We start from the raw sequence: 22446 nt of genomic DNA, 5'->3' as shown, positions 1-22446 counted from the left end.
ACTTTGAAGAAAGTAGAAATGCTTCCGTGCTTTCTTCATGTAATGCCCTAGTTCATATTGTTACTGTTATGCTGTATGTATTTCATTTTCACAGTTCTGTAAGATCAGCTTGTTTTCAGTTGGTTGGGTTATTGTTGAAGATAACTGATGAGGAGAAACGTGTGCCATTCAACTAGAATGGTTGAATTGAGGGGAGGACGCAGCATTTGGCAACAATTTCACAGCTTGACCTGTGAAGGATCCTCTGCATATCGTACATCGGCTGTGGTTTCCTCAGTGTCTCAAGGTTGCAAAAATGCTTTTGGAAGGAACGGTTTCTTCATATTTAGTCCCTGCAAATCCTCTCTCCTGACTCTACTCGAGATGTTTCAGAATCAAAATCAGGTTTAGTACCATCTCACTCAATCGATCTACATCTCATATTGCAGTGCAAGACGCATCTCCAACTATTTACCTCTGACCCTTCAGAATACGAAAAGGATTCAGAGGGTGACATCATGTTGGTGAAAGTTTCTTGCTTCATCCATCCTGTCGACTCGCACCTCCCCCTCTCTCCAATCAGCTCTCATTCACAAACCATCACCCCCTCTCTCCGATCAGCTCTCATTGACAAACCATCCCCCCTCTCACTGATCAGCTCTCATTGACAAACCATCTCCCTCTCTCCGATCAGCTCTCATTGACAAACCATCTCCCACTCTCTCTGATCAGCTCTCATTCACAAACCATCCCCCTCTCTCCGATCAGCTCTCATTGACAAACCATCCCCCCCCTCCGATTAGCTCTCATTGACAAACCATCCCCCCCCTCACTGATCAGCTCTCATTCACAAACCATCCCCCTCTCTCAGATCAGCTGTCATTCACAAACCATCTCCCTCTCTCCGATCAGCTCTCATTCACAAACCATCGCCCTCTCTCAGATCAGCTCTCATTGACAAACCATCCCCCTCTCTCAGATCAGCTCTCATTGACAAACCATCCCCCTCTCTCAGATCAGCTATCATTGACAAACCATCTCCCCCTCTCAGATCAGCTCTCATTCACAAACCATCCCCCCTCTCTCCTATCAGCTCTCATTCACAAACCACCTCCCCCTCTCTCCGATTAGCTCTCATTGACAAACCATCCCCCCCCCTCTCTGATCAGCTCTCATTCACAAACCATCTCCCTCTCTCAGATCAGCTCTCATTCACAAACCACCTCCCCGGCTCTCAGATCAGCTCTCATTGACAAACCATCCCCCTCTCTCAGATCAGCTCTCATTGACAAACCATCCCCCTCTCTCAGAACAGCTCTCATTCACAAACTATCCCCCTCTCTCAGGTCAGCTCTCATTGACAAAACCATCCCCCTCTCTCAGATCAGCTCTCATTCACAAACCACCTCCACCTCTCTCCGATCAGCTCTCATTGACAAACCATCCCCCCCTCTCGCTGATCAGCTCTCATTGACAAACCATCTCCCTCTCTCCGATCAGCTCTCATTGACAAACCATCTCCCACTCTCTCTGATCAGCTCTCATTGACAAACCATCCCCCTCTCTCCGATCAGCTCTCATTGACAAACCATCCCCCCCTCTCACTGATCAGCTCTCATTGACAAACCATCCCCCCCTCTCTCTGATCAGTTCTCATTGACAAACCATCCCCCCCTCACATCAGCTCTCATTCACAAACCATCTCCCTCTCTCACATCAGCTCTCATTCACAAACCATCTCCCTCTCTCCGATCAGCTCTCATTCACAAACCATCTCCTTCTCTCAGATCAGCTCTCATTCACAAACCATCCCCCTCTCTCAGATCAGCTCTCATTGACAAACCATCCCCCTCTCTCAGATCAGCTTTCATTGACAAACCATCCCCTCTCTCTCCGATCAGCTCTCATTCACAAACCACCTCCCCCTCTCTCCGATTAGCTCTCATTAACAAACCATCCCCCCCCTCTCTGATTAGCTCTCATTGACAAACCATCCCCCCCTCTCTCTGATCAGCTCTCATTCACAAACCATCTCCCTCTCTCAGATCAGCTCTCATTCACAAACCACCTCCCCGGCTCTCAGATCAGCTCTCATTGACAAACCATCCCCCTCTCTCAGATCAGCTCTCATTGACAAAACCATCACCCTCTCTCAGATCAGCTCTCATTGACAAAGCATCTCCCCCTCTCTCCGATCAGCTCTCATTCACAAACCACCTCCACCTCTCTCCGATCAGCTCTCATTGACAAACCATCCCCCCCTCTCTCACATCAGCTCTCATTGACAAACCATCTCCCTCTCTCCGATCAGCTCTCATTGACAAACCATCTCCCACTCTCTCTGATCAGCTCTCATTCACAAACCATCCCCCTCTCTCCGATCAGCTCTCATTGACAAACCATCCCCCCCTCTCACTGATCAGCTCTCATTGACAAACCATCTCCCCCTCTCTCCGATTAGCTCTCATTCACAAACCATCCCCCTCTCTCAGATCAGCTCTCATTCACAAACCATGCCCCTCTCTCACATCAGCTCTCATTCACAAACCATCTCCCTCTCTCCGATCAGTTCTCATTCACAAACCATCTCCCTCTCTCAGATCAGCTCTCATTCACAAACCATCCCCCTCTCTCAGATCAGCTCTCATTCACAAACCATCTCCCTCTCTCACATCAGCTCTCATTGACAAACCATCTCCCTCTCTCAGAACAGCTCTCATTCACAAACCACCTCCCCGGCTCTCAGATCAGCTCTCATTGACAAACCATCCCTCTCTCTCAGATCAGCTCCCATTCACAAACCATCCCCCTCTCTCAGATCAGCTCTCATTCACGAACCATCTCCCTCTCTCACATCAGCTCTCATTCACAAACCATCTCCCTCTCTCTGATCAGCTCTCATTGACAAACCATCTCCCTCTCTCAGATCAGCTCTCATTCACAAACCATCCCCCTCTCTCAGATCAGCTCTCATTCACAAACCATCTCCCTCTCTCAGATCAGCTCTCATTCACAAACCATCTCCTTCTCTCAGATCAGCTCTCATTCACAAACCATCTCCCCCTCTCTCCGATCAACTCTCATTCACAAACCATCCCCACCTCTCAGATCGGCTCTCTTTGACCAACCATCTCCCTCTCTCAGATCAGCTCTCATTGAAACACTCACAACACTCTGGAGGAACTCAGCAGGTCAGGCAGCATCTGTGGAAAAGATCAGTCGACGTTTCAAGCTGGAACCTTTCGTCAGGACTGCAGAGTGAAGGGGCAGAGGCCCTATAAAGAAGGTGGGGGGAGGGTGGGAAGGAGAAGGCTGGTAGGTTCCAGGTAAAAAACCAGTAAGGGGAAAGACAAAGGGGTGGAGGAGGGGAAGCAGGGAGGTGATAGGCCGGAAAGGGTTGTAGAAGGAGGCGGAACCATGAGGGAGGTGATAGGCAGCTGGCGGAGGGGGCAGAGTGAAATAGGGATAGAGGATTGGAAGGAGAGGAATTGCCGGAAGTTGGAGAATTCAATGTTCATACCAAGGGGCTGGAGACTACCAAGACGGTATATGAGGTGTTGCTCCTCCAGCCTGAGTTTAGCCTCATCATGGCAGTAGAGGAGGCCATGTATGGACATATCTGAATGGGAGTGGGAAGCAGAGTTGAAGTGGGTGGCTACTGGGAGATCCTGTCTGTTTTGGCGGACGGAGCAGAGGTGCTCGACGAAGCGGTCCCCCAATCTGGAACGGAAAACCTCATCCTCGGAGCAGATGAGGCAGAGACGGAGGAACTGGGAATAGGGAATGGCATTTTTGCATGTGGCGGGGTGGGAAGAGGTATAGTCGAGGTAGTTATGAGAGTCAGTGGGCTATACCTCGACTATATCTCTTCCCACCCTGCCACATGCAAAAATGCCATTCCCTATTCCCAGTTCCCTCGGGGGAACAGAGAACTGTGTTCAGAATCTAGTGTTACAGATCACTCCCTTGGGGGAACAGGGAACCGTGTTCAGAATCTAGTGTTACAGATCACTCCCTTGGGGGAACAGGGAGCCGTGTTCAGAATCTAGTGTTACAGATCACTGCCTCGGGGAAACAGGGAACTGTGTTCAGAATCTAGTGTTACAGATCACTCCCTCAGGGGGGAGCAGGGAGCTGTGTTCAGAATCTAGTGTTACAGATCACTCCCTCGGGGGAACAGGGAACTGTGTTCAGAATCTAGTGTTACAGATCACTCCCTCAGGGGGGAGCAGGGAGCTGTGTTCAGAATCTAGTGTTACAGATCACTCCCTCGGGGGAACAGGGAGCCGTGTTCAGAATCTAGGAGAACCTGTTGATGGAGGAACAGCATTTTTATAATTGCTCCGACTCTACTTAATTTACTGTTTCCAACTTGTTTTGAAAACTTACTTTTAAACGCAATATTGTTTTACGTCGTTTTACGATGAGTCGTGCCAAAGCTACTGAAAAGGAAGAGGACCCTTCTGTAACTTTGGAATCTATTTTGGAGACACTTTGGAAGGATAGCAATGAACTTTTGGAGCAGTTCCAGCAGGAATTCCGGCAACTCAGCGCTAAATTTAAATGAATGGATATAAAATTGGATTCTATTCAAAAAACTTTAAGTGAACACGATAAATGGAAGAAAGAGAATGAAGACACTTTGACGATCTTGGATGCGAAGATTGATGACCTGGAAAAGATCAGTGATAAACAGTCAAAGGTTAATGAAACATTAAGATAGAAGATTATTGACTTAGAAAATAGAAGCAGAAGAAATAACATACGTATTCTGGGTCCTAAAGAGTTAATGGAAGGCAGTCAGCCTTCAGAATTTTTTGCAAACTTTTTGGCTAATTTATTTCCGAATATTTAAAAATCTCCACTTAAAATAGACCGAGCTCATAGATCGCCAGTATCAAGACCCCCTTAAGAAGAATGACCCCATTCAGTGAAAATTTGTCTTCACCACTTTCAAGCAAAGGAACTTTTAATTTGTGAATCTTGTTGGAATGGTGTGATTGATTATGAAGGCCAGAAGATCAGAATTGTGGAGGATTTTTCACCCGAGGTGTTGAATGAACATTTCAAGTTTAAAAAAGTGATGTCGGAGTTGTATAATAAAGGTTTTAAACCCTCTCTTCGTTACCCCGCTCGGCTTAGAATCATTTTGAAAAATGGGTCTCAGAAATGGTTCTGTTCGGCTCAAGAGGTGCAGGATTTCTTAATTTCCGAATCAGTTTCAGAAGTTTAATTGTTCAATAATACCCTCTATAAATCTATGTTGCGTCTGCCTGATGGATCCTTTTTTTAGAATCAGCAGTCTAACTGTTCATTACTTTCTTTTATGAATAATTTTTTTTAACTTTTGGTATACCTTCGTGTCTAATTTTTTTTGTATTTATTTCTTTGCTTAGAAAATTAAGGACTTAACATTAGTAAGTTTTCATTGAGTTAATACTTTCCAAATTAATATGTTCTGATTTTTCTTAGTTCTTTTTAGTATTTTATACTATACTTTTTCCTGTGTTTTTTTTTAATAAAGAGGAGGTTTTCACGGTGGACCGACTCAAACCGGCCCATGTGGATCTGGCACAGCTGGTCGAGGTTCAGGCACTGCGGCGCAGAGGCAGACCGCCCAAACAGAGACTGGTCCAGACTGTGGACATTGGGGGGTGTATCGCCAGTTCTGGGGGGGTGGGGTTTATGTGGCGACCCACTTTCTATGCAGGCGAACCGGCTCACAAAATGACACCCGTGTCGGCAGAGAGGCCAGCCCCAAAATGGCGCTGGGCCGCCGCCTTCACCAGCAAGGGGAGAAAGACCGCACTTGGGAAGAGACTTTTGTAATGCTCCTCTGACGTCATTTCTGCCCGGAGAGGCGGGAACGGAACTGCGTAAAAGCCAGTGCTGTGAAGTTTGAATCAACTAGTCTCGAGTGCAACTTACAGACTGCGTGTCGTTATTTCTAGCTTTGTGTGTAGCACATCGCTACAAGAGTCAGTTTTATGTTCATGGAGATAAAACAGGTAAACTATTGGCTAACCAATTAGAGACCTTTATAGTTAAAAGCCAAATTAAAGAAATTTGTAAAGCTAATGGTGATAAAACATCTGATCATTTAGAAATAAACGATACTTCCAAAGAATTCTATTCTAAACTGTATAGTTCTGATCCTCCTAAAGATAATATTGTAATGAATAATTTCTTAGATCGATTAAAACATTCCTACACTTTCTGATAATATTCGAAAATTGTTGGATTAACCTATTTCGTATGAGGAAATTGCCAAGGTTGTTTACTCTTTGCACTCGGGGAAGGCTCCGGGTCCTAATGGATTTTCTGGAGAGTTTTATAAGTCTTTTTCCTCTCTACTTATACCTAACTTATATTCAGTCCTTTTGGACTCTTTTAAAATAATTAGGTTGCCACAATCTTTTTATGAAGCCTCTATTTCGCTTATTCTTAAAAAGAATAAGGATCCAACTGAATGTTCTTCTTATAGACCAATTTCCTTACTTAATGTTGGTACTAAAATTTTATCTAAACTTTTGGCTCATAGGATTGAAAATATTTTGCCATCTATTATTTCTGATGATCAGACTGTATTTATCGAAGATCGATACTCCCACTTTAATATTCGTCGTTTATTGAATGTTATTTACGCTCCTTCGAAAGAGATATCGGAATGTGTGATATCCTTAGATGCTGAGAAAGCCTTTGATCGGGTTAAATGAAATTATTTATTTAAAACTTTAGAAAATTTTAACTTTGGACCCAATTTTATTCAATGGATTAAATTACTTTATTTATCTCCCTCTGCTCAGGTTCTTACTAACTCTCAGAATTCTAAACCATTTAAACTTCAACATGGGACCAGAAAACGTTGTCCTTTGAGTCCTTTGCTTTTTGATTTGGTCTTGGAACCTTTAGCTTAGGGGTCGCAAACCTGTCGATCGCGATCAACCGGTCGATCTTTGACACTTTCCCAGTAGATCCTGAAAAAAAAATCAAAAATAAATACACAAATACTGTTGTAATGTGAGCATTATAAAAATAAGTAATACTAATTAGGATACTGGTAATATAGCAATACTTCTGCTACTGAAAGCTGTTTGTAAAGAGAGATTGTTTCCGGGTTGCAGGGTTTTAGTTCCATTCTTTCTGCCCAGAGTGCATGTGTGTAGCACCCCCACCATGAACTGCGTTTTCAGCGTAGCCTGTGCTGCATCAAAGTGACCAATTAAATTAGTTACGCAGTGGTCCCAACCACCGGGCCGCGGACCGATACATTTCCGCGAAGAATGCAGCAGTACAGCAGTGGCTGGAACGCACCCAGCACACATTTAAGAAAAAAGCTGAAATAAACAAGCTAATTAATTAGGTGCCGCCCAGATGTAAATGTAAATGTCGGCCCAGATCAAAGGCGATTGCTGATTGCGTCTGTTTATTTCGGCTTTTTTTCTTTAAAATGTGCTGGGTGCGTTAAGGCCACCACTGTACCGCTGCATTCTTCACCATCCGGAGGCTGGGGACCACTGGATAAGAGTACAGACTGTCGCAAACATCAATATACGGCACTCGCTTGTGATATCCTGATAGCATGGCGGAGGCTCCACGAAAGAAGGCGAAAACGTACAAATTCCATCCAGAATGGGAAGGGGAATTTCTATTTACTTTGGTGAAAGACAAGTGTGTATATATGTTGTGCCACCAAACACAAGCACTGACTAAAAGAGGGAATCTGGAGAGGCACCACAGCACCAACCACCAGAAATTTGAAGACACCTACCCCCCAAAGAGCACAATTCGTGCCAGGAAAGTTGAGCTGAAATTGGGGTTGAAGGCCCAGCAATCGTTTTCCACAAAACATGCTGCTCAGAATAAGACTGCTATTGAAGCATCATTTCATGTAAATCACCTTGTGGCAAAACACAAGAAGCCTTTTACAGATGTCGATTTATTCAAGGAAGCAATGGTCATTACCGCAGAGACTGTTCTTAATGACTTTAAAAAGGAAAACAACATCACAACCGCAATACATAATATACTGCTTGGCCCTGCAACAGTGACAAGGAGGGTAGAGTCACTGTCAGAGGACGTGGGTATTTTTCACTACAGTTCGATGAATCCCTGGATGTAATGCAAACAGCTCAGCTTGTTGTATTTGTCAGAATGGCTTTCCAGGATTTTACAACAAAGGAGAACTTCCTCACTCTTTTGCAATTAAAGGAAAGAACGAGAGGTGAGGATAGTTACAATCAGTTTTAAAAATATGTCCGTGAAAATGACATCCCCATTCATAAACTGGCAGCAATTACTATTGATGGGGCCTGAGCAATGCGCGGTGTGCGCGTTGGCTTTATAACACTAAAAGTCAGTACCTACTTCAGGTCAACTTATCTATGTGAAATTGCATTTTCACAGATGAAAATTATTAAATCTAAGTACAGGAGCTGTCTTACTGACAGACACCTTACAGACTGTCTCAGACTAGCTGTCTGTAGTTATGAGCCAAATTTCAGGGAACTAGCAGAAAGTATTCAGCCCCAGTCATCACACTGAGTCCAACAGTCAATTTTTATTCATTTATTTTTCATGTTGAAATAAAATTAAATAATGAAACTTAGAATTAAAGGTGTGAAGTATTGTAATATTCTTAAAGAGAAATATGCTAGTTAGTGTTTTCTTGTTTGAATTAATTTGAAAGTTTGACAAAGGTATTTTGTGTAATTCAAATACAATTAGCCCAAATAAAAGGCCTCAAATTGGCAGTACAATCTGAGCTGTTTTTTCTCTAAATGATTTAGTAGGTAGATCTTGCCTTTCACTAAGGTCGAGGTAAGGGATTTTGGGCTTAAAAAGGTTGGTGACCACTACTTTAGCCATTGCTTTCCGGGAATCTAATGACATCACTGGTATTTTAAGGAGGGGTATTACTCACAAAGTGTCGCTTTATGCTGATGACCTTTTGCTCTACATTTCTAATGTGGAGTCTTCTTTACCTTCCATACTTTCTTTACTCTCCTGCTTTAGTCAGTTTTCAGCATATAAACAACTTTCATAAGAATGAACTTTTTCCTTTGAACAATTTAGTATTAGTTAATACTAACCTTCCTTTTAAAATTGTAAGAAATCAATTTACTTATTTGGGCATAATAATTACTAGGAATTACAAATTCCTTTTTAAAGAAAATTTTTCTACACTTCTGAATTATGTTAAGAAGGCACTATCAAATTGGTCACCCCTCTCTTTATCATTGATTGGCCGAATTAATTCTATTAAAATGAATATTTTGCCTAAACTTTTATATTTATTTCAGGCCATACCTGTTTTTATTCCTAAATCCTTTTTTGATTTTCTGGATCCTATTATATCTTCTTGTATATGGAAAAATAAAATTTCTCGATTGAATAAAGTTCATCTTCAAAAAGCTAAAAAGAATGGAGGTTTAGCCTTACCCAGTTTTAGGTTTTATTACTGGGCAGTCAATATATGAAATCTTAGGTTTTGGTTATATTAATCGAGAGGTCTGTCTGGTTTGGGTTTCTTTAGAAACTAATTCTGTTAATAAATTTTCTATCATTTCTCTTCTTGGATCCTCAATTCCTTTATCTTTAAGTAATTTAACTGATAATTTTGTAGTTAAACACACTTTGAGGATTTGGGTACAATTTAGAAAATATTTTGGTTTATTGAGCTTTTTCACTTTCAAGTCCCATTTTTTCTAACTATTTTTTAAACCTTCTATGACTGATGTAGTTTTTAAAGAGTGGAATAGATTGGGTATTAAATGTTTTCAGGATTTGTTTGTTGGAGATAGTCTCTCTCCATTTGAACAATTGCCTGCTAAGTATAGCCTACCCAAAACTCACTTTTTTCGATATTTACAAATTGGAGACTTTTGCGTTCTCAAGTACATACATTTCCTAGAAGTCCGGATAAGAATTTACTTGATACTATTTTTAATTTGAAACCCTTCCATAATGGATCTATATCTAATATTTATGGCATGATGTTGGGAATGAGAAATATTCCTTTAGAATTAAAAATCTCTGGGAACAAGATTTACAGATTCCAATTTCTGAGGACACTTGGAATGAAATTTTTAAATTAGTTAACACCTCATCATCACGTACCCGTCATTCCCTTCTACAATTTAAAGTGGTTTATAGAGCCCATATGACTAAAGATAAGCTGTCTCGTTTTTATTCGGATATATCTCCCTATTGTGATAGATGTTACAATGGAGAAGCTTCACTAATTAAATGTTTTGGACTTGTTCAAGTCTTGAAAAATATTGGAAGGAAGTATTCCAAACTTTTTAGGTGCTTTTTAAAGTAAATTTTAAACCTAATCCTTTGACTGCCTTATTTGGTATTGTTGGAGGAAATGATTTTATTTTGGAGACACATGATCTGCATATTTTGGCCTTTATGTCTCATATAGCCAGGAGGGCATTGTTGCTTAAGTGGAAGGATGCCTCTCCACCTACTCATACTCATTGCTTACATGATGTTATGTCATGCTTAAACTTAGAGAAGTTTCGCTGTTCAATTTCTGAACCTAGACAAGATTTTTTAACATTGTGGGGACCTTTTTTGAATTATTTTCAAAATCTTTGATTTTCTATTAAGCATAGATGTTGGCTAATAATATGTTTTATTATTTGATAAGGATTTTTTCCTTTTCTTTTTTTTTAACCAAACAGCTGTTTTTTTTCTGGTAGTGGGTTTAGATTTTTTTTGTATACTAAAATTATCTCTTTTCAATATTATGTTTAAATTTAATTAATATGGATATGGGGTAATGAGACTATATTTGTGATTTCAATATATTGTAATTGATATATATTATATATCCTACTGTACTCTGTATTCTTTTATGTAAGAAATCAATAAAAATATTGAGAAAGAAAGAAAGAATCTACTGTTACAGATCACTCCCTCTGTGGGGAACAGGGAACTGTGTTCACAGTCTTGTATTATGGATCTCTCCCTCGGGGAGAACAGGGAATTAATTGTGTTCAGAATCTGCTGTTACGGATCACTCCCTTGGGGAGAGCAGGGAGGATTGTTCAGCGACGGTCGGACTTCAGTGAGGATTGATTCATCTGACGGACGTCTTCTCTGTGTTTCAGCTGAGAAATGCTCTGAAAAGTGACCTGTGCCTGGATCAGGGGCCAGCCTCCGACAACATCCCTATCATGTACAGCTGTCATGGAATGTCTTCACAGGTACATGGAGGGGGGTGGGCGGCAATTGGTGTCTCCGGATGTGTTCTGACTGTAGTGAGACCTCATGGATGTGACCATTCCTGGGCGTAGGAAATAGAACTGAGCATTACAGCAGAGTGCTGTGCCCACAGTGCCCACAATGTTGTGCCATCTCTTAAGCTGTTCTAATATCAACTGAACCCTTCCTTCCCACACATTCCTCCATTTTTCCATCATTCATGTGCCTATCCAAGAGTTTCTTAGATATCCTTAATGCATCTGCCTGTACCACCACCCCATACAGCACGTTCCACACACCCACCCACAAAATAGTTACCTCTGACACCCCGTCCCTATACTTTCCTCCAATCGTCTTCATATTATGCCCCCTTGTATTAGCTGGTTCTGCCCCGAGAAAGAAGTCACTCGACCTATGCCTCTTATCATCTCGTACACCTCTATCAGGTCACCTCTCATCCTCCTTCACTCTAAAGTGAAAAGCCCTCGCTCACTCAACCTGTCCTCATAAGACATGACCTCTAGTGCAGGCAGCATCCCGGAGGTTGATAGGTTGTTCATTGGGCCAGGGTGTCAAAGGTTATAGCGAGAAGGCAGGAGAAAGGAGCTGACAGGGTTAATAAATCAGCCATGATGGAATGGCAGAGCAGACTCGATGGACTGAATGGCTGAATTCTGCTCCTGTGTCTTACGGTCTTTTGGCATCCCGGTAAATCTCCTCTGCAACCTTTCTAAAGCTTGCACAATCCTCCCTGTAATGAGGCGACCAGAACTGATTGATGAAGAACATTGTGTGAGGGTACAGTGGAACCTGAATCATGCCCTCTTCTCATCAGGGAGGAGGTACAGGAGCCTGAAGACACACACTCAACATTTTACAAATAGCTTCTTCCCCTCCGCCATCAGATTTAACCCATGAACATGACCTCACTATTTTTCCCCTCTCTCTTTGTCCGACTTATTTAATTCAACATATATATAAAATCTATTGTAATTTATTGTTTTTGTTACCATATATTGCAGAGTACTGCTGCCAAACAACACATTTCATGATCTGTGCTGGCGACATGAAAGCTGGCTCTGATTCTGATCCTGAGACGGAAGGCAGCACAGAGCAGAGGCGTGGAGTCATACCGCACTGCAGCACAGAAACAAGCCATTTGGCCCATCTATGCCAGGCTGTGGTTTTGCCATTGCCCTGTATCTGGACCAAAGCCCTCCATACCTCTCCCATCCATGTACCTGTCCAATTTCTCTTCAACATTGCAAACAAACCCAACCCACCACGTGCTGGCGGCTCGTCCACGCTCTCATCATCCTGCCAGTGAAAAAGTTTCCCCTCGTGTTTCCCTTGAACATTTTACCTTTCACTTAACCGAGGACCTCTAATTGTAGTCTCACCTAACCTCAGTGGAACAAGCCTGTTTGCATTTACCTTTTCTATACCCCTCTTAATTTTTTATCCCTCTATCAAATCTCCCCTCATTTTCCTGTGCTCTAGGAAATAAAGTCCTAACCTATTCAACCTTCCCCTGTCACTCAGGCCCTCAAGTCCTGGCAACATCCTTGTCAATTTTCTCTACACCCTTTCCAGTTGTTTAAAAGGAGAGAATTAGAACTAGAACTAGAATTTTATTTCTTACATCCACCTCACAACATGAGGGAGTAAAATCTTTCTATTGCGTCTCTGTCACAATGTACAAGCAATAAGGATGGGAATTGTGTGAGGATATTGCCAGACACTAAGATTGTATACATAATTGTTTTGTATACATGTGTGGTACAGTCATATTCAATGTATAGTCAGATAGTCAATCGGATCAATGTGATGGCCTGGGAAAGAAGCCGTCCTGTAGCCCATTGGTCCTGGCCTTAATGCTGTCGGACTGTTTGCCAGACGGAAGCAGCTGAGGCAGTTTGAGGTTGGGGAGGCTGGAGTCCCTGATGGTCCTTCAGGCCCTTTTTATGCACCTGCTGCTGTAAATGTCCTGAAGAGTGGGAAGTTCACATCCACAGATGCACTGGGCTGTCTGCACCACTCTCTGCAGAGCCCTGCGATTGAGGGAAGGATAGTTCCCATACCAGGCAGTGATGCAGCCAGTCAGGATGCTCTCAATCGTGCCCCTGTAGAAAGTCCTGAGGACTTGGGGCTTCATGCTGAACTTATTCAGCTGTCTGAGGTGAAAGAGGTATGTACAGTCCAGCTGAGATCTTCGGTGATGTGTATACCGAGGAACTTGACACTACTCACCCTCTCAGCTATAGTCCTATTGATGTCAACAGGGGTGAGCCTGTCTCCATTCCTCCTGTAATCCATGATCAACTGCTTCGTGTTTTTGACACTGAGGGTGAGGTTGTTTTCTTGGCACCACTGTGTCAGAGTGTTGACTTAACCAATTTCCCCCGGGATCAATAAAGTATGACTATGACTCCTCTGTAGGCTGTCTCATTGTTATTGGAAATAAGGCCTATCAATGTCATGTTATCTGCAAATTTGATCAGCAGATCGGAGCTGTGCGTGGCAACACAGTCGTGGGTGTATAGGGAGTAGAGAAGCCTCAGGACACAGCCCTGGGGGGGGGGGCTCCTGTGTTTGGGTCAGAGGAGCCAAGTGAGGGCGCCCATCCTTACCACCTACCGGCGGTAAGCGGGGATGAACAGTTTTAACTGTGTGTCGGTTCCTTTAATCTGGGATGATTGGAGTTGTTGTGCAGGACACTGTTAGCCAGTGTTTATAAAGCAGGGCATTGGCATCTGCATGGAAACGAACCCATCATTGAGCACATTTACACAGAGCGCTGTCACGGGAGAACAGCGTCCATCATCATGGTCCCCACCATCCAGGTCACACTCTCTTCTCGCTGCTGCTATCAAGAACCTCAGGACCCACACCACCAGGCTCAGGAACAGTTATTACCCCTCAACCATCAGGTCCCATACCACCGGGTTCAGGAACAGTTATCACCCCTCAACCATAAGGTCCCACACCACCAGGTTCAGGAACAGTTATCACCACTCAACCATCAGGACCCACGCCACCAGGCTCAGGAAGTTATTACCCCTCAAACATCAGGTCCCACACCACCAGGTTCAGGAACAGGTATTACCCCTCAACCATCACGTCCCATACCACCAGGTTCAGGAACAGTTATTACCCCCCAACCATCACGTCCCACACCACCAGGTTCAGGAACAGTTATTTTCCCTCAACCATCAGGCTCCTGAACCAGTGTGGATAACTTCACTCACCTCAACACTGAACTGATTCCACAACCTACGGACTCACTGTACAACTCATTTTGTCTTCTCTTGCACGTTGATTGTTTGTCTGACTTTGCCTGTTTCATTTATTCGATTGTATTGATCTTAGAGTAGGTTAGAGGGTCAGCTCTCCATTGTGGGCTGAAGAGCCTGTACTGTGCTGTAATGTCCTACAGCGAACACCCGCAAGAAACTATATCTCAGGGTCAAACATGGTGACACGCTGTACATGTACTTTAAACTTTGACCCACCCCACCTTCCTCTGACAGGCCATTTACTACAGAAGCAACCAGCAGATCCTGGTGGGGGTGCTGAGCCCCACCCTCGACGCTGCAGACAACCGGTGCCTTGTGGAGATGAATGGCAGGCCCAGGCTGATGGAGTGCAGTCACGCTGAAAGCAAACAGATGAGGTCACACTGGAGTTTCACTCAGGTGAGTGGCTTTGAGGCTCCAGAAAACAGCCCATGGACCCTCACATTACCATCTTCTGCCCTCCCAGCCAGGAGGCCTTTCCACCTCTCTTGCCTGGACTGGCTCTCTGACAGATTTAATTAGCTCTATCCCTCTGCACGCTCCTGTCAATATATTTATTTTATTTTATTTAGAGCCACAGCACGGGATGGGCCCTTCCAGCCCAAGCACCACCCAGCAACCCATCAATTTTAGGTCAATTTACAATGACCTGCTAACTGGTAGGTGATTATGCAGTACAAGAACTGCAAGAGAACACTTATGAAAGAAATCAGGAGGACGAAAAGAAGGCATGAAGTTGTTCTAGGTGTGAAGAGCAAAAGTATTGCACGGGACAAAATTGGTCCTCTGGAGGACCAGAATGGTAATCCGTGTGTGGAGACAAGACAGATGGGTGAGATCGTAATTGAATTCTTTGCATCTGTATTTACTCAGGAGATGGACACAGAGTCTATAGAAGTGAGGCAAAGTGGCATCAACTTCATGGACCCCATACAGATTACAGAGGAGGAGGTGTTTGTTGTCCTGAGGCAAATCAGGTTTGATAAATCCCCAAGACCTGACAAGGTGTTTCCCCAGACCCTGTGGGAGGCAAGTGCAGAAATTGCAGGGACCCTAGCAGCAGTACTTAAAACATCCTTAGTTACAGGAGAGGTACCAGAGAGGTTTGGAGGACAGCCAATGATATTCCGCTGTTTAAAAAAGTCTCTAAACATAAGCAAAGAAATTATAGGCCAGTAAGTCTGATATCAGTTGTGGGAAAGTCATTGGAAGGTATTCTAAGGGACTGGATACTTAACTATTTGGATAGACAGGGACTGATTAAGGATAGTCGGCATGGCTTTGTGCATGGTAGGTCACGTCTAATTGAATTGAATTGACTTTATTAGTTACATCCTTCATATACATGAGGAGTAAAAATCTTTATATCCCCATTGTGCTTTTTTCACCACACAGCTGGCACGTATAGAACATGTGAGATCCTCGGTGATGAGTAATCTTGAAGAGTTTTTTGAGGAAGTTACCAGGAAAGTGGATGAAGGCAAGGCAGTGGATATTGTCCACATGGACTTTAGTAAGGCATTTGACAGGGTTCCACCTGGGAAGTTGGTCAAGAAGCTTCAGTCACTCGGCGTTCAGCATGAGATAATAAATTGGATTAGAAATTGGATTCATGGGAGAAGTCAGAGAGCGGTAGTAGATGGTTGCCTTTGACTGCAGGCCTGTGACTAATGTTGTGCCGAAGGGATCAGTGCTGGGTCCATTGTTGTTTGCCATCTATATCAATGATCTGGATGATAATGTGGTTAACTGGATCAGTAAATTTGTGGATGACACCAAGATTAGGAGTGTAGTGGACAGTGAGGAAGACTATCATGGCTTGCGGTGGGATCTTGACCTGCTGGAAAAATGGGCTAAAAAATGGCAGACAACTGTGAGGTGTTGCGCTTCAGAAGGATCAACCAGGGTAGATCTTACACAGTGAACGGTAGGGCGCTGAGCAGTGTGGTGGAACAAAGGGGTCTGGGAATGAGCTCCATAATTCATTGAAAGTGGCATCACAACAGGGAATTAACACAAGTAAAGGAAAGGATTTGGGAAAGGAAAAAAATATGATAAAATGAAGTAAATAAGTACATAGGGATTGGATAAGTATGTTGGCGGGTAGGAGCAAACATGAATGAGTTAAGATATAAACACCTACGATGGAAGTTACATAGGGCTACATACAGTATTTTGGACCAGAAAGAAATGGACCAGGAGAGATACATGGAGGTTATTATTCAACCACTATTATTACTATTTTTTAACAACCATTATCATTTCTTAGTCTAATAAAATGGAATTACAACTGCATATAATTATCTATTTAAGCGCCTAATTACTTTTTATATGATCTCAATGTGTACTTGTGAATGTATAAATAATTATAGGCTTATACATATATAAAAAATGGAAAAGGTTATACATGTAAAAAAAACTTTGTATAATTACTTGCGAATACCTTATCCAAATAAAAATAAAATTAAAAAAAGAAAGTGGCAGCACAGGGAAATGGGGTCATAAAGAAAGCTTTTGGCCTTCATAAATAAAAGTACTGAGTACAGGAGGTGGGATGAGGTCTCAGGGTACTTGGAGTCACATGATAAAATAGGCTGTAGTCAGCATGGCTTCCTCAGGGGAAAATTATTTCTGACATAGCTGTTGGAAGTCTTTGAAGAAATAACAAGTAGGATAGACAAAGGAGAATTGGTTGATGTTGTCTTCTTGGATTTTCAGAAGGCCTTTGACAAGATGCCACATATGAGGCTGCTTAACAAGTTACGAGCCTATGATGTTACAGGAAAGATTCTAGCATGGATAGAACAGTGGCTGATTGGCAGGAGGCAAAGAGTGCAAATAAGGGGAGCCATTTCTGTCTGGCTGCCGGTGACTAGTGGTGTTCCACAGGGGTCTGTGTTGGGACCGATTCTTTTTACGTTATATGTCAATGTTTTGGATGAATTGATGGCTTTGTTACAAAGCTTGCAGACGATATGAAGATAGGTGGAGGGGCAGGTAGTTTTGAGGAAGTAGAGAGGCTACAGAAGGACTTAGACAGATTGGGAGAATGGGCAAAGAAGTGGCAGATGGAATACAGTGTCAGGAAGTGTGTGGTCATGCACTTTGTTAGAAGAAATGAAAGGGTTGACTATTTTCTAAATAGAGAGAGGTACAAAAAACTGAGATGCAAAGGGACTTGGGAGTCCTTGTGCAGGATTCTCTGAAGGTTAATTTGTAAGTTGAGTCAGTGGTGAGGAAAGAAAATTGATGTCAGCACTCATTTCAAGAGGACTAGAATACAAAAGCAAGGATGTAATGTTGAAACTTTATGAAGCTCTGGTGAGGCCTCACTTGGAGTGTTGTGAGCAGGTTTGGGTCCCTTAGCTTAGAAAGGATTTGCCTGATACTGGGGAGGGTTCAAAGGAGGTTCACGAAAATGATTCCAGGATTGAATGGCTTGTCATATGAAGAGCATTTGATGGCTCTGGATGGCATTCACTCGAATTCAGAAGAAAGAGGTATGATTTCATTGAAGCCTATTGAATGGTGAAAGGCCTTGATAGTGGATGTGGAGAGGATGTTTCCTATGGTGGGAGAGCCTAAGACCAGAGGACACAGCCTCAGAATAGAGAGGCATCCTTTTAGAACAGAGATGAGGAAGAATTCCTTTAGCCAGAGAGTGGTGAATCAGTGGAATTCACACACACAGGCAGCTATGGAGTCCAAGTCTTCATGTATGTTTAAGGCAGAGGCTGATTGATCAGGGCATGAAGGGATACGGGGAGAAGGCAGGAGATTGGGGCTGAGAGGGAAATTGGATCAGCCATGATGAAAATGTGGAGCAGACCCTTTGACCTAATTTTGTGTATTGTGCGCAGTTTTGGTCACCTTCTGGCAGGAAAGATGTAAACAAGGTTGAAAGGGTACAGAGAAAATTCACGAGGATGTTGTCAGGTCTGAAGGACCTGTGTTATCAGGAAAGATTGAATAATTTAGGACTGTATTCTTTAGAGCATAGAAGATGAGGGGAGATTTAATCGAGGTATACAAAGTTGTGAAGGGTATAGAAAGGGTAAGTGCAAGCAGGCTTTTTCCATTCAGTTTGGGTAAGATTAGAATTAGAGGTCATGGGTTAAGGGTGAAAGGCGAAATGTTTAACAGGAACATAAGATCATAAGACACAGGAGCAGAATTAGGCCATTCAGCCCATCAAGTCTACTCTGCCATTCTGTCAGGGCTGATTTATTATCCCTCTCAACCCCATTCTCTTGCCTTCTCCCCATAACCTTTGATGCCTTGACCAATCAGGAAACGATCAACTTCCACCTTAAATATACCCGTGGACTTGGCCTCCACTGCAGTCTGTGGCAGAGCATTCCACAGATTCACTATTCTCTGGTTAAAAAAAATTCCTCCTTATCTCTGTTCTAAAAGGTTGCTCCTCAATTCTGAGACCGTGCCCTCTGGTTCTGGATACTCTCACCATAGGAAACATCCTCTCCACATCCACCCTATCTCGTCCTTTCAACATTCGGTAGGTTTCAATGAGATCCTCCTGCATTCTTCTACGTTCCAGTGAGTACAGGCCCAAAGCTGCTGAACACTCCTCATATGTTAACCCCTTCATTCCCAGAAACATCCTTGTGAACCTCCTCTGGACTCCCTCCAATGACAACCCATCCATTCTGAGATATGGGGCCCAAAGCTGTTGTCAATACTCCAAGTGTGGCCTGACTAGTGTCTTGACCTTCAAAATCAAACAAGAGGGGGAACCTCATCCCTCTGGTGGCGCGAATGTGGAACGAGGAACAGATGCAATTGGGGGATATGGGCTCGATTTCAATGTTTAAAGAGACTTGGATCGGTACATGATGGGAGGGCTATGGTCGGACTGCAGGACAATGGGACTAGGTAGATTAATAGTTCAACATGGACTAGATGGGCCAAAGGGCCTGTTTCTGTGCTGTAGTGGCCTGTGACTCTCAGGCTTGGATCCTTCGGACCTCTTTTTCTGTGTCATTTCTGGCCACATACTGACATCCATCTCTCTGCTGTAGCCGGGGTCCTGACACAGGGTCGACAATCCCTCTCCCCCCACAGATGCTGCTCACCGTGCTGAGGTCCTCCAGCAGTTTGTTAGTGGCTATGGTAACATACAGGTCCCAGTTGCTCAGATCTGAATGTGAGATAGCACAGTAGCAAGCTGTTAACACGATGGTATTACATCAGAGTTCAATTCTGGAGTCTCCTGTAAGGAGTTTATGCATTCTCCCCCTGGAATGTATGAGTTTCCCCTGGGTACTCTGCCTCTCTCCCTCCCACAGTCCAAGGACGTAGTGGTTAGTAGGTTAATAGTTCATTGGAAACTGTCCTGTGGTTAGGCCAGGGATAAATCAGTGGGTTGTGTGGTACAGCTTGAAGACCCAGAAGGGCCTGTTCTACACTGTATCTCAAGATAAATCTTTGTCCATAACGTTGCGATGTTTGCTTTCTCTCTTTAGGGAGGTGCAGTGCAGAACAGAGTGTCAAAGAAATGTTTGGAGATGCAGCAAAGCGGTGACGGTGTCTATGGCTACCAGCTGTTACTTCAGGAGTGTAGGGGCCAGCGATGGACGATCTCGAACGTCCTGAGGAAGACAAAGCTGTCGTGAAACAGGACCGCACCCCCTCAATGCAGCTTCCTCAAGCACATAGTCTTTTTGTGTCGTAGGGTTTGCAGGAGATGGGCCAGGTCTCTTCAATGGCTGAAGTGACGTGTGTAGACAGCCGTTAAGATGAAAAGGGTGAAATATTTTCCATGTGTAAATAGGTACCTAGGTGGTGGGCGCTGCTTGTTATCCTTGAAACAGAATGGAGCGATGTGACACATTCCCCTGCTTTGAGACGTGAGCGTGTCCTAGCACCAGCTGCATTCCGTGCAGTTCTGTGAGGCTTCATTCTGTCTGTCCAAAAGTAGACATTTTCCATTGATTTTGAAGGTCACTGACATCAAGGTCATTGTAAAGCCAAGCAGTGTTTGTTAATAGTGGATTGGAAAACTTCCTTTTCCTAGAGGGAGGGGCTAGAGGTGAGAGGGGAAAGATTTAAGAGGACTGAGGGGCAACTTTTTCCACACAGCGTGAATGAAATAAGCTGCCAGAGGAAGTGGTGCAGGCAAGTTAAATTAAGTCCAAATGTCTTTTAAATTAACAACACTTACACAGAGAGGAAAGGTTTAGAAGGATATGGGCCTAGCGGGGAGCTACGATGGGCATTTGGACCAGTTCAGAGATAAAGATCAGCTTTATTTGTCACGTGTACATCAAAACACACAGTGAAATGTGTGATTCGTGTTAATAACCAACACTGTCCAAGGGTGTGCTGGCCATAGCCTGTGAGTGTCGCCATGTTTCTGGTGGCTAACATAGCACGCCCACAGCTACTAACCCTAACCCGTACGTCTTTGGACTGGGAGGAGACCGCAGCACCGGGAGGAAATCTACATGGTCACGGTGCAAACATGTGAACTCCTTACAGGCAGCGGTGGGAAGTGAATTCTGATCTCCCAAACGCTGGCGCTGTAAATAGGGTCATGGGGCAATACAGAAGTACAGCACAGAAACAGACCCTTCAGCCCTTCTAGTCTGTGCTGAAACCCATTTAAACTGCCCACTCCCAACGACCTGCACCAGACCCTAGGCCTCCATATCACTTCTGTCCCGGCTGTGAAGTGCTAGGCTAGCCATTGTGCTACAAACAGCCAGCTTCTATGACTCCCTGATGACAGTCCACAGTATTTTCTGTTTCCCTACACTTTGCGACTCTGCAACCAATCCCAGTCTCGATCACACCCCTCCCAGCCCACCCACACCCACCGCTGCTGCAACCATTCCCACCTAACCCCCGGCCTCAACACCCACTCCCACGACGTACAAACACATCCCACACCATTTCCACTACCATCTCCTCCCCTCTCCAGACAGCTCTCCCAATCAACATCCTCTCCACTCTCCTCATCCCAAACGCCAACCTAATCCCTCCTCCACTCCATCTCCATAACCACAGATAAACCCAAAGCAGATAGTGGGAACATTGCCAAGACACAGAGGGGTGTAGGGGCCGGAGAGGGTTACAGATTTAAGGGTTACAAATTTAACCAATTTCCCCCGGGATCAATAAAGTATGACTATGACTATAGATACACGAAGGGGTGTCGGGGCCGGAGAGGGTTACAGATACATAGAGGGGTGTAGGGGCTGGAGGGGGTTATAGAGACAGGGAGGGGTGTAGGGGCTGGAGGGGGTTATAGAGACAGTGAGGGGTGTAGGGGCCGGAGGGGATTATAGAGACAGTGAGGGGTGTAGGGGCCGGAGAGGGTTACAGATACATAGAGGGGTGTAGGGGCCGGAGGGGTTTATAGAGACAGTGAGGGGTGTAGGGGCCGGAGACGGTTACAGATACACAGAGGGGTGTAGGGGCTGGAGGGGGTTATAGAGACAGGGAGGGGTGTTGGAGCCGGAGGGGGTTATAGAGACAGGGAGGGGTGTAGGGGCCGGAGGGGGTTATAGAGACAGGGAGGGGTGTAGCGGCCGGAGGGGATTATAGAGACAGTGAGGGGTGTAGGGGCCGGAGAGGGTTATAGGGACAGGGAGGGGTGTATGAGCCGGAGGGTTTTATAGAGACAGGGAGGGGTGTAGGGATTGGAGGGGTTTATAGAGACAGGGAGGGGTGTAGGGGCCGGAGAGGGTTATAGGGACAGGGAGGGGTGTAGGGGCCGGAGGGGGTTATAGGGACAGGGAGGGGTGTAGGGATCGGAAGGGTTTATAGAGAAAGGGAGGGGTGTATTGGCTGGAGGGGTTTATAGAGACAGGGAGGGGTGTAGGGAGCGGAGGGGTTTATAGAGATAGGGTGGGGTGTAGGGATCGGAGGGGTTTATAGAGACAGGGAGGGGTGTAGGGAGCGGAGGGGTTTATAGAGACAGGGAGGGGTGTAGGGA

General features: G+C 44.3%; 1 protein-coding gene across 1 annotated transcript in view; it reads left to right on the top strand.

Moving 5' to 3' along the window:
- LOC134354213 (polypeptide N-acetylgalactosaminyltransferase 18-like) overlaps positions 1–21684 on the top strand; it is a 114143-nt gene extending 92459 nt beyond the window's left edge. Inside the window, exons 9-11 of the mRNA XM_063063108.1 lie at positions 11100–11195; positions 14724–14888; positions 19973–21684. Of these exons, the coding sequence (XP_062919178.1) occupies positions 11100–11195; positions 14724–14888; positions 19973–20122 (411 nt within the window). The 3' untranslated portion in view covers positions 20123–21684. The remainder of the gene's footprint in view (positions 1–11099; positions 11196–14723; positions 14889–19972) is intronic.
- Positions 21685–22446: the final 762 nt, after the last annotated feature.

Source organism: Mobula hypostoma, chromosome 11 (genome assembly GCF_963921235.1).
Source record: "Mobula hypostoma chromosome 11, sMobHyp1.1, whole genome shotgun sequence".
Classification (NCBI taxonomy): domain Eukaryota; kingdom Metazoa; phylum Chordata; class Chondrichthyes; order Myliobatiformes; family Myliobatidae; genus Mobula; species Mobula hypostoma.
Note: the sequence above shows the minus strand (reverse complement) of the source record. Positions and strands in the feature narration are given on the sequence as shown.